Source organism: Babylonia areolata, chromosome 22, assembly GCF_041734735.1.
Source record: "Babylonia areolata isolate BAREFJ2019XMU chromosome 22, ASM4173473v1, whole genome shotgun sequence".
Classification (NCBI taxonomy): Eukaryota; Metazoa; Mollusca; class Gastropoda; order Neogastropoda; family Buccinidae; genus Babylonia; species Babylonia areolata.
In genome coordinates this window covers 11,512,613-11,533,484 of record NC_134897.1, presented here as the reverse complement: position 1 = coordinate 11,533,484, position 20,872 = coordinate 11,512,613, and the positions used below count along the sequence as shown (strand labels likewise).

At 39.4% G+C, this 20,872-nt stretch overlaps 1 protein-coding gene across 2 annotated transcripts in view; it reads right to left on the bottom strand.

Moving 5' to 3' along the window:
• Nucleotides 1-20,872, bottom strand: part of LOC143296908 (ras-specific guanine nucleotide-releasing factor 2-like) — a 316,971-nt gene that overhangs the window by 15,019 nt on the left and 281,080 nt on the right. Inside the window, exons 21-26 of one of the 2 annotated variants that reach the window (XM_076608906.1) lie at nucleotides 12,986-13,098; nucleotides 9,396-9,517; nucleotides 5,585-5,764; nucleotides 2,511-2,608; nucleotides 1,655-1,739; nucleotides 249-446 (exon numbers count right to left, since the gene is read on the bottom strand). In XM_076608906.1, the coding sequence (XP_076465021.1) occupies nucleotides 249-446; nucleotides 1,655-1,739; nucleotides 2,511-2,608; nucleotides 5,585-5,764; nucleotides 9,396-9,517; nucleotides 12,986-13,098 (796 nt within the window). Of the gene's footprint in view, nucleotides 1-248; nucleotides 447-1,654; nucleotides 1,740-2,510; nucleotides 2,609-5,584; nucleotides 5,765-9,395; nucleotides 9,518-10,808; nucleotides 10,919-12,985; nucleotides 13,099-20,872 lie in introns of both variants that reach the window. The other variant, XM_076608907.1, reaches the window with a different exon arrangement.

Below are 20,872 nucleotides of genomic sequence, written 5' to 3'. Positions count from 1 at the left end.
TACACACCCCATGTACTCAGATTTATTTATGAACTTGCAATCAGACATGCCCTCAAACATAATGTGCACATATGCACACCATTTGAATGATAATAACTTTTATGAGTAGAAGTGATTTTTGTGAAAAGGAAATGTTTGGGGCCAGGGACACAGAAAATAAATAAAGGAAACAAACTTACCCAAATGACACACACACACACACACACAAACATACACACATGTGCGCACACACACACACGCTGGCCTACCTGTTTGGAGAGTTTCTCCCAGGTTTTCTTCAGGCGGTAGACCGAGCTGTTGACGAAGGCTGCACAGATCTGCAGCACCCCGTTGTAGTTGTGCATGCAGCGACAGATGTCAGCGATGGCTGCCCACTTCTCTATACACGACACGCGGTCAGCCATGTTGCTGCGACCCACGATCTCAGACACCACTAACCGGCTCACCTGAAAAACAGGGGGTCACCAACACATACACCAACACATACACATAAAACAAACACATGTGTAAAGACAGGCAGTACCTGGTTAGCTCTGTTGGCAAAGTGCTGAGCTCATCATCATCATTGTTGCCAGTGACACGGCTGACCACACAGAGCCGTAAGTTCAACTGGTTGAGCACTGAGCTCGCAGTCAAAAGGTCGTGAGTTTGAATCACACAGACGCTCAGCATAAAGAATAGCATTTTGCTGCCCATCTTAATTTGATGTGGTTGTGGTGGTGTCAGTGTAGTGTTACGTGGGTTCCCCTGCCCACCTCTCTTCATCCCATTTTCTTGGGAAGGTTATTCCCGTCAGCCATGTAACTTGAGGTGGGTGTACACATGAAACCTAATGTAACTATGTTTAAAGACTCAACTAATGGACTTTCACTGTATTTCGTAGAATCAATAATCATGGGCACATCAATTCTTCCTCTCTATTCCAGATTCTTTTTCAGTATGGTCTAAACATTTGAAACTGGTGTAATCATTCTTGATGTAGAAACTCTTTCATGTGTTACATGAAAAATGTTAACAATGGAAGCAAAGCAGTAAAATGTGTATCAAATTAGTGTAATTACTCATGACGAAAAACATGTCTATGTGTTACATGTCAGAACAACAATGAAGTGCTTCAAACACTAATTCAATAAATGACACAAGACAAACACACATTTTCTGGAAAACTGCCTTTTTCAAGTGAACAAATGTTTAGTGTGTACAAAATGCTGATCTTTGTTGTTGTTTTTTTTTGTCTGGTTTCTGCTTTTCGTTGTTTTTGTTTTTAACTGGTAACAGAAATAATACAAAAAGTCTGCAATATATCTGGTCACACACACACACACACACACACAGAGTGAGAGAGAGAGAGAGAGAGAGAGAGAGAGAGAGAGAGAGAGAGAGAGAGAGAGAGAGAGAGAGAGAGAGAACACTGGAAGCTAAAGGCCACCAGCCTGTTCACATGAGAAAGACAGACAGACAGATTTGCTTCACTGTTCTCAAAAAACTTAGAATGACAGAACAACAAACTTTGCTAGGTACCTTTCCCCACCCCTCCCCTTAAAAGATAAGATGAAGAAAAGAAAAAAATGAAAAGAAAACGAAAAGGAACACTGAAGCCAGCAGCCCCACTGACTGACAGAGCAGTGACTTTAGAGCAGTGCCCAGACCTCACCTCGTTGAATCGTTTGCTGACCAGCAGAACGTGAGGAGCTTTGTGGGACTTGTCCGGCTTCATCCATGCTTGGCACAGCAGCTCTCTGTCACACCACACAACATTGAAAAAAATATCAACATTTTGTAAATACACATTTCAAATTCATTTCACACACATATATCTATGTATGCATGAGCACAATCACACCATAAGAGAGAAAAAAAGAAGAGTTCAAACAAATGGAACAAATTTCGTAAAACCTATCTGTTCATATATTTCAAAATTTTCATGGACAAAAAACATACACATGTAGGCTTCAAAAAGAGAGACAGAGGGACAGACAGACAGACACATACATTCATAAATTCTTGAACTGTAAGTCACATCATTACATTATGATTACCTTATGATACATCACATTACAAAGCAATGCACATACAAATATGTATACATATTTTCATCTGCATGTATGCACACACAGTAATAGATATACATGAAGACAGATGTATATTGCAGTTATGTGCAGACAACATCATCATCATTTTTTCCTGTCACTGGATATAAACATAACGTGCCTCTGGAAATGGTTTATTTCACTGCTATTGCTGCTACTACTGCTGAAGATAACTTGCTGACTCCTTTTGAAATTGAGTTTAAAGTACTTCATACACAGCTGCCAAAACCATAAGGGACATGATAACAGAGACATGTCAGAAACAGCAACTGCCTTTGCAACAAGGAAGCATTGAAATCAATTAATAATACAGAAACCAAAGTGAGAGAGAGAGAGAGAGAGAGAGAGAGAGAGGCAGGAAGACATGCAGACAGAGAAATAGAGAGAGGCAGATATGAGAGACAAAGGTGGAGTACTGACTCGCTTCGAATGGCAATGAAGATCTGATGGTCCAGGTAAGTCAGCTGTTCAGCAATGTCCAGAGCGGACAGGGAATCAAAGTCATCTTTGGAGGGAACCTGAAGCAACACAGCCAACAGTAAGACATTTCCATTTCATACAACACAGCCAACAGTAAGACATTTCCATTTCATACAACACAGCCAACACTAAGACATTTCCATTTCATACAACACAGCCAACACTAAGACATTTCCATTTCATACAACACAGCCAACACTAAGACATTTCCATTTCATACAACACAGCCAACACGAAGACAATTCCATTTCATACAACACAGCCAACAGTAAGACATTTCCGTTTCATACAACACAGCCAACACTAAGACAATTCCATTTCATACAACACAGCCAACACTAAGATAATTCCATTTCATACAACACAGCCAACACTAAGACAATTCCATTTCATACAACACAGCCAACAGTAAGACATTTCCATTTCATACAACACAGCCAACAGTAAGACATTTCCATTTCATACAACACAGCCAACACTAAGACAATTCCATTTCATACAACACAGCCAACACTAAGACAATTCCATTTCATACAACACAGCCAACACTAAGATAATTCCATTTCATACAACACAGCCAACACTAAGACAATTCCATTTCATACAACACAGCCAACACTAAGACAATTCCATTTCATACAACACAGCCAACAGTAAGACAATTCCATTTCATACAACACAGCCAACACTAAGACAATTCCATTTCATACAACACAGCCAACACTAAGACATTTCCATTTCATACAACACAGCCAACAGTAAGACAATTCCATTTCATACAACACAGCCAACACTAAGACATTTCCATTTCATACAACACAGCCAACACTAAGACAATTCCATTTCATACAACACAGCCAACACTAAGACATTTCCATTTCATGCTGTCACTTTTTTTTGTGTTTGACTGCAACTACCACTTCTACAAGAGGTGTTTTCATGAGCATGGCCATTTTACCCACCATATAAGCAAAGGTGTTTTTGTTCAATCTTCAGTGGAACAATTTTCTGTCTTTACTATAAAGTGTTATTTAACAAATGCTCGTTTGTTCTTTTGTTTAATGTCTATCAACAATTGTGATATTAGTAAAAAATCCATCACCTTCCATACCCCACCCATACCTTAAATCATCACTCCTGTTCCTGTTCCCCTCTCCTTAATCAGCATAAAAAAATACAAACAAAATGAAACAAACTAGTCAACCATTAAAATTTACAACGAAAAGCCAATCGGGCTGCTAATTAAACATTTAAGAAAGTATGGCCATGCGTGTGTGCATGTCTGTGTGCATTCATACGTGTGCATCTGTGCACCCACATGCATGAATGCGCACAGGCATTCATGCTTGTGTGTGTGCATATGCTGCAAATGCATTCTATGTGTGTTGAGTCGACACACACACTCACACAGACACACTTTTCCACCACAACACACATCAGCTTCCTCAAACAAAACACCGAGACAAAGCCCCACGCCAACAACCAACACGGATAATCAAATCAAATCAAATCATGGTGCTTGAAGCCTTGCCGACCACTAACTGACTAAGGCCATCTCAAGACCATTGCCCTGTTAGCCATCTACTTCAAGTCAAGGGTAAAAAAACAAAAACAAAAAAAAACACCATCCAAACTAGTCACCGCTTCTAGCTTTCCACTCAGAAGTTTAAAAAACCTTCAAGGTTTAAAACATTCCAATCTGATTAAAAAAAAAAATTTCACTTCTTTCAAGAAGTCCATTAGTGTCCACAGAGAGACATCACGAAACAAAGGCTTCAGAGAATCTGCTGAGTAACGTCTGTCTAATGTCATGCAGATCCCAGCAGTCAATAAGCACGTGTTTCACAGTGAGAGGCTCATCACAGGGAATACACCAAGGGGCAGTAAGAATGAATAAGAAAAGTGTGCCCCATGCACAGTCTGCACAGCACAGACTCCTCCTTTCGATTCTTCACAACTGACGAGAGGGTCTCTTTTAGGTCTGGACAAATTCGGAACAGCCTGTCATCCGACTGGGTGTTCCACTCCTCTTGCTAAAGATCTTTAATGAAAGAGTTCACTTTCTGCTTCATGTCTGTGCATGGTACGTACATAGGACTCTGATAATTTTTTTCTTTTATGGCGTTTGCATGCATGCTTGTGTGCAGGCATTCATGCTTTGTGTGTGTGCATATCTTACAAACACATCGCATATGCGTTTGAGTCTACACACGCCCTCACACAAACATACACAATTTTCCACCACAACGCATTACAGCTTCCTCAAACAAAACACCAAGACACCTCCCTATGCCAACAACCACACCATAACACATAGCTGCTTCCTCAAACAAAACACCATGACACACCCCACACCAACAACCACACCATAACACACAGCAGCTTCCTCAAACAAAACACCATGACATACCCCACACCAACAACCACACCATAACACACAGCAGCTTCCTCAAACAAAACACCATGACATATCCCACACCAACAACCACACCATAACACACAGCAGCTTCCTCAAACAAAACACCATGACACACCCCACACCAACAACCACACCATAACACACAGCAGCTTCCTCAAACAAAACACCAGGACACACCCCACACCAAGAACCACACCATAACACACAGCAGCTTCCTCAAACAAAACACCACGACACACCCCACACCAACAACCACACCATAACACACAGCAGCTTCCTCAAACAAAACACCACGACACACCCCACACCAACAACCACACCATAACACACAGCAGCTTCCTCAAACAAAACACCATGACATACCCCACACCAACAACCACACCATAACACACAGCAGCTTCCTCAAACAAAACACCATGACATACCCCACACCAACAACCACACCATAACACACAGCAGCTTCCTCAAACAAAACACCACAACACACCCCACACCAACAACCACACCATAACACACAGCAGCTTCCTCAAACAAAACACCATGACATACCCCACACCAACAACCCACATGGCTCCCTCCCTCCCTGCTGACTGACCTGTGTGGGAGTCAGGAGTTTCTCCAGGTCCACGGGTTTCTCCGGCGTGGTGTCCCTGGAGATGGTGCGTAGGATGGAGGCGGCGGCCTTGTGCTCTGCAGGCAGCAGACTGCTGTTGCACACCATCTCCTCCAGCAGGTCCGTCACCGCCGCTCGCAGCTTGGTGTCTGACTCAAAGTCCTGCACAGCGCGGTCATGTCATCGTCAGGTTTCCTTCTCTGTGTGTGTACACAGGGGATTAACTCATTCTACCCCACAGTACATGCCTGCTATAACTCCCTTGGACCAGCACGACATGAGACCACCGCAGAAAAAAAATGTGGTTCACCAAAATAGCAAAAATCGATGGAGAATTGTTGATTTATTCAGTCAAACAAAGCTTCACCTTCATGCTTCTGGAATCCACAAAGGGTTCAGTCTAGAATGCCAAATGTAGCAAACAAGAACGAAAATAGAATATTGTGTTGGTATGAGAATACCCGTACCTGGTATACAGGGGAAGTAATCATGGTACGAGTTAACTTGTACCTGGAGCAGAATGAGTAAAGAGACTAACAGGTCTGTGTGGATGTTGACCTGGGACATCAGAAAAAAACCCAAACTGATTTCCACCCTTAACATACCAAGCATCCAAACCAAGATCAAACCCTGAAAGTTGAAGACCAGCACACTAATCATTCGGCTTTGGATCCATTGCAACATGATAATATTTTGCAATGATCATTACATTCTTTTACATTTTCCAACTATGACAGACACCCCAATTCTCAGTGCCAACACCATCATCAATATTTGTTGATATCATTATAGTATTTTTGTATATTTTCCAAGCCTAGTATATAAAATTACAAAAAGAATCAACATCACCATAATCATCTTTTTTTTTTCTCCTAGGATACATATACATTGTATAAAGTCTGGCAGACATCCGACAGTCATCAATACCATCATTATCCTCATTACATTTTGCTGTTTATATAATTCTTACTAAAAACGACAACAAAAAGTGAGTTTGTACAACAAGTGGGTTTGAACAGACAACATATTGTGCTCATTTCTGTCCCTGTCCCTTGGTCACCACTACAGGCAAAGAAAAGAAACAACAACAGGTTCTTCTTTCAAAACTAAACAAAAAAAATACCCTAATAAAATTTGAAATATTCAAAAGCTGTTTTCATTCTCTACATAAGTATATATATATATATTTTTTTTAAATGGTAACAAGTATGAAGGCACAAAAATGGTGTCAACATGGTTGCACAAAATTACTTTGTTTTCATAAATGTTAAAAAAATATAATTGCTTGAAAAAAAAAGGAATTGTGAATATCATAACTGACTCCATACCACTTGGAAGGGAGAAAGTAAACTAATTCAAAAACATAAACCATAACCTGAATTCAACAGCCAGAAACAGTGCTGCCAGAATAAGACACCTTTTCACTGAACACCATAATCAAACATAATCCAAACAAGAAGGAAGGTCTGTTAGCATTGCAGATCCAAATTTCTACAGGCAACAACATCAACATTTTGCTCTGGAGATAATATTGATAAGAAATGAACGCAAACTTTTTTTTTTTTTGCTCCAGAGATAATATTGATAAGAAATGAACCATTATTAACACATCTTCAGCTGTGTCTGTGAAATGCACTGTCCAGACACATCTCATACTGTTCTCTCCTCTTTACAGACCCTCATCCCTATACAAACACAATTCTTATGCAGCCCATTTTGTCATCATTGCTGGCAACTTTTTTTTTTTTTTTTTTTTGAGACCTGCAACTTACTGATTCGGTATGTGAATGAATGCATAGTCAATATTTTCTCAGAGGGATGTTTTCTACGTCTCCCAGATCTGATGTCTCCAAGATCCATTGTGACTGGGGCCCTTTATCGACAATCACAATTGCAGCCAAGATCTCATATGTCCTAAGGTCTACAATGTAGAAGATCTAGTATGTACCAGGTCTGATGGGTTAGATACTGGACCAACAGGTCATCAGCAAAATGGTTCAATTGATCATCCCCTATGTTTAAAAAAAAAAAAAGAAAAAAAGAAAAAGAAAAAAAGAGCACCAAGGTGATTCAAGGTCAATCATCATCAAGGACAAGGTAACTGAGATCAGGACACTGAGGTACAGGTCACAGTCAAGGTCACAAATGTCATGGTCAACTGGTCAATGTCAAATCAATCCAATGTATTAGCATCTACCATTGTTGGAAGTTTCACCTTGGGTCTGGATTACTTCACCACTGGATGCTCATATCTTGGTGAACCTGATCCACATGACCTTGACCCTAATATCTATGACACAACAAACCTGGGACACATCATACCTCGAGAACAATCGTCATTGTCCATTTACATACTCTAGATATCTGAAGACATAAAAAATGTTCCAGAGGGAGACACACACAACAACAACAAAAGAAGAAGAAAAAAAAAAAAAAGGGAAGAAAGAATTGAATCATGACAAAAACAAAAATTTGATTACACAATCAGTTGCAGTTGTAATTGCAAAACATAATGAGAAGTCAAGAAGTCATGCCCTTTTTATTGTCAGGTTGAGAAAATAGTCATGTTTTCTATTTCGTTGCCAACAGATGAAAAACAGGCCAGATAAGTGTACCCATTTTTTTTCACCCACAACGATAATCTTAAAAAAAGAAGAGAAAAAAGTTGACAACTTATCAAGAATCTCATCATAAAAACTCTGAATATACGTCCAATACAGCACTGCACACTTTCCAGAACATACACTTATCATCAAGACATCAGAACACATGGAACTGTCACCCGCATACCTTTCACAGGGGACAGAAAGAAAGGTATCACTGTGGTTAGTACAGATACCAAATGCACCAAGAAAACCACCAGGAGAGATACAGTTCCACAAGAATCATGAAGAAAGGAGAAGACAGGAGACAGAAACCAAAGGAATGTGTGAACAATCAGACCACTAAGGCTGCATGCCTGATCTAGCAGTCTACAAAGCACACATACAACAACACCCAGTCCCAGAAATCACACAGCAGAGCACCTTTATCATTATGAATATTTCTGGACAGTAAATCAAGAAATCTGTTCTGTCTTAATTCAAAACCCCCTATTCCATGTCATGGTAGAATGTAGATGACTAAAGCATGTCATAAATTGTCTGACTTTGAATGAAATGACCTGAAGGTATCTTATTGGAAAATAAATCATGACTGTAAATTTCAAACTGCCTCTGCACCTGTGCCAGATGTTGAAAATTATCTATGGTGCTTGAACTGTGGTAGAATGAGTCTCGGTATGGCTGTGGGACAAGATGAATGTCACAAAAGTGGTGTGATTAAATCAACATGGAAGACAGAGAAGGAAAGGCTTAAGGTACTTCACTGGTATCTCGTATTTCACTCTCTAAAAAATTACCCACTTCTAACAAAGTACCAAAAACCACTAGTTACTAACAAGCACTCCTATGGATAGCCAACTACTGTTCCTCAGGTATAGAGGAACAGGACATACACTCAGAAAATCCACAAATTTTATCCACAAACTAAAACTAAAGAACTGTGTGCTGTTAACCATGAATTTGTGTTAATATTCTGATTTACACTATGTGTGCCCCACTATAATGACAAGCACCCCACAGACTTATGGAGCAACACATTTTGTTTCAGAACCACAAGATTAAAAAAGCCAGTAATCTGTCTGTGCCTCAGTAATAAAGGCCAGAAAGTCATGGCAGGTTTGCCCCTTCAAGACAGAACCAGACCGGGTCAAGGGTACAAGACCTGCCTGGCTGTATGCTCACCACCTTACCTCCCACTTGTTCAGAATCCAGTTTTTCAAAATATTAACGATGCGCATGGTGGCAGCGGAGCCTATCTCAGAGTGGGGCAGGTATCTCAGGTACCTGAGCTTGCTACCATTCAAGCGCTCACCTGCACAAGACATCACCACAGAAAACAACATCAAGTGGAGGGAGGGAGGGAGGAGGAGGGAGGGAAGAAGAGAGGAGAGAGGAGAGAGGGCACAGACAAAGGTTGGAGTCCAGAACTGACCACTACTATGTACAACATCAAAGGCTACATACAACTGGATGGGACTGAGGCATGGGGAGTGGATGAGGAGTAGTAGTTTCCAGTCTGAGGCACAAAAAGAGGAAGAGAAGACAGAAACTGTAAGGAGGAATGCAATGCCTCTTTCTCATTTCAACACGACAGAGGACAATGGCTTGAAATTCAAGTCAACAGAAGAAAGTTACAAAGCTTTTTTTTTTTATATATACATAATTTTTTTAACAGCACTGTCATCACAAAAATTTCTGGAAACTGACTGATGTTTGACAATCTACTGTGAAGTCACTGATTGTTCACAGAAGAAAGTAACAAAGCTTCTTCTTTTTTTTTTGTTAATTTTTTTTTTTATAGCATACCCATCACAAAATTTCAGGAAGCTGATTGATGTTTGACAATCCTGTGTGAAATCATTGATTGTTCTGATAAAGTGTTACTGTAAATCATGACTTTGATCAGGTATATTTTCTTTCTGATTTACTCATTTGTTTATGGACACACTTATTCATGTTTTTGAAATATATTTTCTGCTTTGATTTATAAACATTTACATCTATTCCTTTTTTTCTTATATACATTTTCTTTCTTTCAATCTTTTCTGCTGGAATTACAAAAATCAGAAATTTACAAAGACAACTCTAGACACACAGAAGTTTTTAGTCTTACATTAAAAAGTTTTGATTTCAGCAGAAGGCACTAAATGAATTCCAACCAAACCTGTTTATTTGCACTTATCTGAAGCAGCTTTGGGTGAACAGGTTTTTCAGACACAGAACAGAGCATGTAAAGCAAAGATCAGTGAAACAGCAATGAGGTCAACCCCACAGGACAGTTTCTGCTGGCCTTGGAGGTTATGTGAGTATCACAGCCATCAGTGAATATTGCTTCAAAAGAGAAAGAAAAAAAGACTACAAAAAGACACAACCATATGCCAGTGATCCAAGACCAGACAAAACCTTTTTTCTTTTTTTTTTGTCAGTGAGGAACACACAAAAGGATTATATACAGCTGAACATGAATCATCCATCTAATCACATCTACAAAGGGAAACAAGGCACAAAAGGGTGAGGGGGAGGAACAAGGGGGAGAGCATCAATCCACAAGGGGTGACAACCAAGCACTAAGGACGGTGTCCAGGGGTCAGCAACTCCCTCACCTGCTGGTGTTTGGATACCCAGTGCTTCAGCACATTCAGCACGCGCATGGTGGCTGCCGTGCTTATCACCGACTCACGCTTTTTCATGGGGCGGTGTACGTCTAACATTCCTGACAAAGGCAGCAAGCATGGCTTCAAAGTGAGTGGACACTGTGTGGGGGGGAACTGGTGGGGGTTTGCACCTCCAAGGACTGAAGGAGAAATCTCATGCGTTTGTGACAAGCGCTTACTTCTTGAGTGCGTGTGTGTGTGCGTGTGTGTGTGTGTGTGTGTGTGTGTGTGTGTGTGCATACTCGAACATGTAGGCATGTGTGTATGTGTATTCTTTATACATCTGGGGAAAAAAACAAACAAAAATAAACCACACCTGTTTCATACCTGTCTTGTCCTGTGTCTTACCAGTATGACCTTTCTGTTATTCCCAGGCCTGGCATGCCTACAATGCAGTACTTTGGGAAGGGGTGGGGACGTTCTGGTGTTCACTTACCACTGCATGTTTGAGCAACATAGCAGAAGAACCAGCAAGCAACAGACCTTCAGGAACTCCACTTGAACACTGCTTTTAACTCATTCTATACTGCCCGATGACTTCCTTCACTTTCTCTCTGTACTGGCCGTTTGTTTATGTTACAAGAAAAATATCTAAAACAGAATGCAATTACATTCTGTGGTGACATTTTGTGATAATATAAAAACTAGAATGGACTAACATTTCGCAAAGTTTCAAATCACTTACTTAATTATTGACTGATTTATCATATTTAAAAAAAAAAATCTGGGTTTTTCACAACTGACATAAAGGGGGTGAGTTTTTCTCATATAACAGAAATTTTATAAATGTGGTCTTTTGTAACCATAGACACTTCCTAACTGTAGCAACTGAATGGGCAAATGCATATGCACAGTGGATATCCACAATAGAATCAGTTCACATTCGACTGAGCCACAGTACTTGCCGAAGTTGATGGAGATGCCATCTTGTCCAGCGAGAGAGTGAGAAGGGTGACTGTACGCTTGCATGTATTGTACTCAAACAAAGTCATTTTCTGCCACAATAAAAGTACAGGCGCACTTTTGGGTGACTGTAGAACAGAGCTGTGCTGTTTAGTTTCACACAAAACCATCAACCAACCAACTACAATTTTTTAAACTCACAGTACGCTATAGCGTCCCACAGAAACGATGCTATAGCATACCTTAGCATACAAAGAGTTAAATGAGATGTCTCTTACATACTGAGGAATCAAGTATTGCCATGTTTATTCCCAGACCTTGATCAGCACAACATACCAAGATGTAGACCACATGCCTTCTCTTATTCCTGTTCTCAACATTCCTTCAATAACTTCTTTCCTCTCATTTCCCTCATCATCAACTATTTTCTTCTGACGACAATAAATTGTTCCTTGTTCCTCACCTTTCCTCTCCATCTCTTCTTTTGCAAACAGGTGCCGTTCTTGAACAAAACTATGATCCATAAAAACGTTAACCGCACTGACATTAGGCTGCTAACTGTACTTACCCAAATCTATAGGGAGATCTGGACTGTTCTTAACTATATACACACCTTTCCCTTTTTTTTCAAAAGCTAAAATTCACTGGAACTGGAATATAAAAGTATATTATTTCGTCATATCACAAATACAGAAACAAGAAATATTGAAAGTTAAACACACACTTTGAACAGACATTAAAAAATGAACACAAAACACATTTATACCCTATCACGAACAACATCTACAACACTCATACTCACACTGCTAAAGGAAATGCACATACACACATTCACACACACACACACATGCATGTCAAAGTGTATGGGCATGCACACACTCTTTACACACATAAACTCTTCGTCCTCTTTCCAACATGTGCGAACACACACACACACACATACATACAAACATACACACAGCCACCCTCCCATCCACACACATGTTCTCTGTGATGTTCTCAATTAATACAAACACAACCACCCTCACAGATACCCCACATAATATCTTCTCTCTAGCTCGCAGTCATCCTCACCCACACACCACAACTAACACCTACACATACATACAACTGGAGACACACACACACACACATACATTTCAACACACACAAATGCACCTCAACACATCAAACACAACCACACCCCCAGACAAAAAGCAGAAGAGGCATGGGTGGAGACTGACCTGGACAGACACTGGTGTAGCGGTGGCGCTCTCTGGGAGGCTGGTCAGGCATACAGCTGGCCAGGCCGGCCGTGGCTGCAGCAAACGCTGTGGTGGCCGCTGAGGAACTGGACCTGTCAGTGTTCAGGACATGTGTCATCATGTCAGTGTATGGGACAAGTGTATGGGACAAGTGTCAGTGTATGGGACAAGTGTATGGGACAAGTGTCAGCGTATGGGACAACTGTCAGTGTGTCAGCGTATGGGACAACTCTCAGTGTGTCAGCGTGTGGGACAACTGTCAGTGTGTGTGACAACTGTCAGTGTGTCAGTGTATGGGACAAGTGTCAGTGTGTCAGTGTATGAGACAACTCTTAGTGTATGGAACAACTGTCAGTGTGTCAGTGTATGAGACAACTCTTAGTGTATGGAACAACTGTCAGTGTGTCAGTGTATGGGGCAACTGCCAGTGTGTCAGTGTATGGGACAACTGTCAGTGTGTCAGTATATGGGACAGCTCTCAGTGTATGGCACAACTGTCAGTGTGTCAGTGTATGGCACAACTGTCAGTGTGTCAGTGTATGGCACAACTGTCAGTGCACAGAGTAAGTGTCTAGCGTATGGGACAACTGTCAGTGTATGGAACAACTGTCAATGTATGTGACAACTGTTAGTGTGAGGAAGGTGGCAGAATGGTTAAGACGCTCAGCTGCCAATACAGAGAGTCCGTGAGGGTGTGGGTTCGAATCCCGCTCTCGCCCTTTCTCCTAAGTTTGACTGGAAAATCAAACTGAGCGTCTAGTCTTTCGGATGAGACGATAAACCGAGGTCCCGTGTGCAGCACGCACTTGGCGCACTGAAAAAGAACCCATGGCAACGAGAGTGTTGTCCTCTGGCGAAATTACGTAAAATGAAATCCACTTTCATAGGTACACAAATATGTAAGCATGCACTCAAGGCCTGACTAAGCGCGTTGGGTTATGCTGCTGGTCAGGCATCTGCTCAACAGATGTGGTGTAGCGTGTATGGATTTGTCCGAACGCAGTGACGCCTCCTTGAGAAAGTGAAACTGAAACTGTTAGTGTTTAGGACAGATGTCAGAGTACGGGACAAACATCAGTGTGTCACTATGGGACAACTGTCTGTTTAGGACAGGTGTCAGTGTGTGGGACAAGTGTCAGTGTGTCACTATGGGACAACTGTCAGTGTTTAGGACAGGTGTCAGTGTATGGGACAACTGTCAGTGCACAGGTCAAGTGTCAGAGTATGGGACAACTGACAGTATGGAATGATGCCTCAATAGTGATGACAATGGTTATGATGAGAGAGATAATGGTACTTATGATAAACAGTTATATTGATAATAGTAATAATAACAATACCATTAATGATAATAGAATAATAGTCATATGAATGATGATAAATATGAGAAGGGTTATACTGCAATTCCTGCCAATACGACTACTACTGCTACCAGTGGTGATAATGATTATAATATGACCATGGTGGTTAATGACAATAATAGTCATGATGTCTTGAGACAAATGACACTGCTATCCCCAAGAAAACTTCGAAACTTTGTCTAACTTTAGAAAGATAGAAGTCTTAAGAAAGCACAATGCTAAACTTAAGAGTTACTATTTCTGTCACCAACAGAATTATCCCTCACCTTGACTTAAAAAGAAGCAATATTTTACATGCAAAATGGCACTCGACATTGAAACGTACAAAAGACTTTCACTCCTGGGAAAGATATTGCAGTAGTGCACAAAGTAATGAATAAAACATTTCTAAACAAGAGAGAAAAGGCCTTCATGACTCACTTGTGATGCATGCTTTATCCAGTATAAACACACACACGAAGATAAAAAAAGAAAAAATTTTTTTTTTAAATGGCATCTTAGCAGGTTCGAACCAAGCATATTCGGGTTGAGAGCACGTAGACTTACTCAAAGCACTAAAGAGCACCTACCAATCAAGAACCAAAAAATATAACTTACAATCATTATTTTTTCTTTTCAGAAGATTTGACTACAGAATATTTAATCCAAATTTGGTATTGGCAGACAAAGTAGAATTGGCAGACAAAGGATTTCCAGAGAAATTGAATTTGTTAACATTTGCCAAACACACATACACACACACTGAGACAACCAAACACTGGGCTATTCCACAATCTCAAATTGTTTAAAGTGAGTCAAAAAGACTTTCCAAGAAACAAGCAGTCACCTTCAAGGGCATTCAAGTTATCACACCATGACACATATTAATCAGTGGGCAAAAGATCCAGTGCACTGAAAATATCACAATCTAAGTGCAGCGAAAAGAATCCTGTTCAAGACATGGTAAACAGTCATATTATGCACCAAGGATCAAACTAAATCAAGCTTACGCCTGATAACTGAACAGCAATGATCTTGATAAATATAATCATATTCATAGGAGACATGGGACTCAATCTTGCTGCTTGCTGATTTGTTCTTCCACAAATAAAAACAGACCAAGACCAAAGTATTCACAGATGTCAAAACAACAAAGGAGTTATGGTTTGGTCAAAAATGAAAGAAGTTAAAATGAAAAGAGGTATGGTTTGTCTGGGCAACAGGGTCATGCAACATGTCTGGGGAGTTTAAGTATAGTGTTACAGCAGCTGTGTCTGTGTTTCTGGAGAAAAAAAGAATAATATTTCTAGCATATTCTGGAGCAGTTTTGATTCACATCAAATAAAATGCTCTTGCCCTCAGCGTAATCTTCAATGAGTAAAGTGCAAAGAAAAACTAGCAAGTTAGACATGATAAAAACAAACAAATGTGTGTGGTAAATATTCAACAATGTATCTTTCCAGATAACCTGAAATGAGCTGTGCTCCAGGAGTAATACTCCAAGTAACTTTAAGTGCAACACTTCTTGCATGTAATGATCCATACCATATAATGCAACGCAGTAAAAGACCACCCTCAGTATAGTGTTCCACATGCTAATGTTCCAAAAAAAACGTATGTTACCTAAACAGTTCTTCAAGCAAATTGAATTTGCAAGAGTTCAGTCATTGATTAATAAGTTTTTAAAATTTGCTTTTACACTGGAAGTTATACCCCAGCTGTGAAAAAAAAGTTATACTCCACACATGTGTAGATGACTTCACAGGGAAAGAGATTAAAAAAAATAATAATTAAAAAAGGGGGGGAGGGGGGGAGAGGAAGAAAAAAAGAAAAGAAGACATTTCAAACATGATGCAGGAAAAGAGAATGGGCCATGTAGCACTCCCCATTTTCACCACAGCAGACAGTGATTAGTTTGCATGATGTGCAACAACACTCTCTACCCTGACTGACAGTTCACAGCAGTACGTGCCAAGCCAACACACAACACACCTGGGAAAAGCTGAACAGATGACAGTATTTGGGAGGAAAGGGGGTGGAGGGGAAACAAAAACAAAGAAGAAAGGGTAGCACACAGCAGCACACATGCAATACAAGTATTCAAGCTTAAAAAACACAACCAAGGACAAACGGTACAGATTTTGATTGGCATTCAAAATAAAATGGTAAGTACTGTAGGGAACGAATAGTATAAAAAAAAAAAAAAGGCTGTTAAAGAAAAGGAGGGCTAAGGATACAGCGTATTGCAAAATAAAAATAAATAAAAACATTCTGCAGGATCTTTACAGTCACAAATAATAAGATATTGTCTCTTTTTGTAAAACTGACCGAGGTATCATACAGAAAAAAACAAGAGTGTAACTGATGCAAGACTGGATATGTCTGAGGTATCATACAGAAAAAAAACACGAGTGTAACTGATGCAAGACTGGATATGTCTGAGGTATCATACAGAAAAAAACAAGAGTGTAACTGATGCAAGACTGGATATGTCTGAGGTATCATACAGAAAAAAACAAGAGTGTAACTGATGCAAGACTGGATATGTCTGAGGTATCATTCAGAAAAAAAACAAGAGTGTAACTGATGCAAGACTGGATATGTCTGAGGTATCATACAGAAAAAAAACAAGAGTGTAACTGATGCAAGACTGGATATGTCTGAGGTATCATACAGAAAAAAACAAGAGTGTAACTGATGCAAGACTGGATATGTCCGAGGTATCATACAGAAAAAAACAAGAGTGTAACTGATGCAAGACTGGATATGTCCGAGGTATCATACAGAAAAAAACAAGAGTGTAACTGATGCAAGACTGGATATGTTCAAACTGCATTTAAAAGACAAGAGAAAATGTTCTTAACATGCTTTGGATTAAAACAAAACACAAAAAACCCTTACAAGTCATTTGCTATCAAGGTGTTCATAAATCAATTAACCAAAAATGAAGATCGTCTTGATCTGGATTTTCCACACAAGTTGCAATACTACCAGAACCATTTAACACTCCAATAATATCTATTTTAAAAACAATGCCAGCAACAGCATTGTTCTTCATCAGAACACCAAACAGTATTCCAACCAATACCAAACCATCATCACAAAAATCATTAAAAAAAACCAAAAACAAAAAAACAACAGAAATAAAAAAGGCAAACAATCCTTGTGCAAATCAGTTTTGAATATACAAAACGACTTCTCTTCTCTTTCATACAGTGATGCACACACATGCCTTCAAAAAATGAAACCAAACCAAACCAAAACACAACCCTCCATCCCCACCTTAAAAAAAATTCCTATGAAACATGACTGTCCAAATCCTCTCTCTTGATCCTGACTGTGTCTTCAATAGAAATGAATCAACCATGGCTATACTTTCCAATGCAAAAATCACCAACACTGACTGAACGCTTGGTATTCTGTCAACCACTGACAGTTCTTCATGCCATCAGACAAGGAAGGAATTTTTTGTTTAATGTCCCGTCACACATATCGGTGATTGAAGACATTTTGTAAAAGTATTTATGAATACATCTGAGTATTATCGGTTAGAAGGGGTGGGAGATGTGGATGAATGGAGGGTTTGGGGAAACTGGGCAAATGAGGGTAAAAATGTGGGTGAAATTTGAAAGAAAAACAAAACAAACAAACAAACAAACAAAAACAAAAAACCCTCTAAATACAGTTACAGGAAATTACTTAAAGGACTTCGTAAAAGAGAAGTCGTTAAACTGACAAGCGAAACAACTGATAATGAATGCAAAAAGTCAAAAACATCAACGTTCTCAGTCACTTGTGAAGACACACTTTCGTGTACAAAAGGCTTCATCAAGCTACAGTGAAAAATTATATGCTCAATTGTCAGGTTATTAAAGCATATACACTTGACATTAGAACAATACTTGGTCCGTAATGAATTTGATAATAGTCTGAGAGCTAAGCTCAGAATTGGTCTGCGAATCGGACCAAAGTCTGAGAGAGTCAACTGACGAGGTTTTAGACTTGAATTCAAGCACCTATAAAAGTCTCTTTCTAGTATATTGCTTATTTCCTTGTATGACAATGGGCAATATACTTTTATACTATCTATATGATTTTTTGCTCCCCTTTTTGCTGCCCTATCTGCTTGGTCGTTATAACGGAATCCAGTGTGGGATGGTATCCAACAAAAATCAACATTTGTACCCTTCACAAATAGGGAGTGCAATAAATACCTAATTTCAAAAAATAAATCTTCTCTTTGATTATTCTCAAAAAGGAGCAAACCTTTTAAGACAGATTGAGAATCAACACAAAATAGGATATTACTTATTATGATTGGTATATCAACAAGATGATTTAAAGCCATAAGGATGGCCACCAATTCAGCTGTAAAAATTGAATGTCCCTTACCTAAATAATATGATTTTTCTGTTTTTAGGTCAGGAATGACAAAAGCAGATCCTGCACTGCTATCATCCAGGACCGAGCCATCAGTGTAAACTTTTAAATGATAATCAAAATTTTCTTCTAATTCAATTCTGACAGATGCTGCTATTATATGTGGAGATTCTCCTTTTGTTGTGTCAGAAGCACATATGTTGACGTTTGCTTTTGTTAACTCCCAGGGAGGGACAGGTGGCACCAGAACACGAGGTGCCATATCATGCAAATCAATGTCTGAAGAATTTAAAATATCTGACACATATGTGCGAATGGTTTGTAGATTTGAATTATTTTGTGCATTTTTTGGAAAATCAATATCAGACCTAATATTTAATTCCTCAAAATCATCCACTGCTGTACATCTCACAATATATTTAGCAGAACTTAATTTTCTGATTTCATCTAGTGGTAGAATACCCGCAAGCTTATAGGCTTCTGAGGTCTTAGTATGCACAGGTACCCCTAAAGCCAGTTTCACAGCTTTACTGTCAATTATTCGCAGCTTCTTTAGGAACGTCGGCGGGGCAGAAAAGAAAATTTCTTGACCGTAGGTCAATCTTGATCTTACGAGAGATGTCGCTAAATGTAAAAGAATTTTGGAGTCTTGTCCCCAAGGAGAGTGACTTACAATTTTTAAGAAATTTAAACTTTTAACTGCTTTAGTCACCATTGAATCAATGTGTTTCTTCCAGTTTAGTTTTGAAGTAAATAGGATCCCAAGAAATTTGATTTCCGACTTGAAAAATATTTCACGTCCTAAAAAAAAACGTGGTAGTTTGCTGGGATTATAACCATTATTAAAGAGGATCAAATGTGTTTTTTCTACAGAAAACTCAAAACCATTAGATTGCATATAGCTACTCAGTCTATCGAGTTCACCCTGAAAATGTTTCTGTACATAATTTATGTAATGTAGGCTTGTCCTTTTCCTCAAGGATGTCTGAATCCATATAGCAATATCATCAGCATATTGAGCCAGCTTGGTAGATGATGAAAAACATGTATGTAAATCATAAAGCATAATGTTGAACAACAATGGAGAAATAATGGAACCCTGCGGGATTCCCATGTTTATAGGCCATCAGAAAACTTGACTGGTGAGTGACATCAATTCTCCATGACATATTCACAGCAATCTGACACAGGTGACATTTCTTTTCACTTTCACTCTTTCCTTTACAGATCTGTACATATGTGAATTAAAATTAAGATGCAAGTGCAGATTTTTTTTTTTCAAGTTTAATTCTTTGTTTTAATCTTACTGATAAGTAAAAGAATGACAGAAATTAAGCAATTTAACAAATTTGTGTATTTTCATGAACTGGACTTAGTACATATATATATTTTCTAAGAACAAACAATGGGTGGAAGTGAATCTCCTGATTCACAAAAACTCAGTTTCAGTCAAAAAACATGACCTGCCAGCAAACCATGAGGAAGAACCTTACAGAAAACATTAGCAACATATTTTCAGACATCACCAAGACCGGCAGTCAAGGGACAAATCCACTATGTTGTGGAGTCATTTTACAATGGCTCTTTTGGAAGTCACTGAAAACATCGTCCCTTCGAAACTTCGTCAGAAACAAAAAGCAGTACATACCCATGGACCAGCACTCAAGTAAAACACCTTTTGTGCCAAAAGAAATGGTTCCAGAGGCTGACAAAGAAACACACCACTTTGCAGAGTGACAGGTATTTCCAACTAGAATACCAGAAAGCTGCGAAACAAGAGCACTTCTAGAAAAAGAACTCCAAAGCCCCTCTGGTATTCTGTGAAGTCTGAAAGACTGGACCGTAATGGTGTCTCCAGCCTGTGTGTCTCCACAGTGAGAGCAGAAATTCTACAGTGCCAGTTGTAGTCAGTTCGCAACACAAATGATTACAAGTCAGCCACCAGTCCAATACAAGTCTCCTTCATCTCAAGCGCTGAGCAAACCCAGCAAAGTGTTGCAAATCTGACATCCACAATAGTCCCAATATTGTCCTTAAAATATGTGCAGACCAACGAGTACCTATCCTCACAAGGACTGCCTCAAAGTGTCCTTCAAAGACCTAGGTGTCGACATCAACTCGTGGGAGACACTTGCTCTGGACCGTC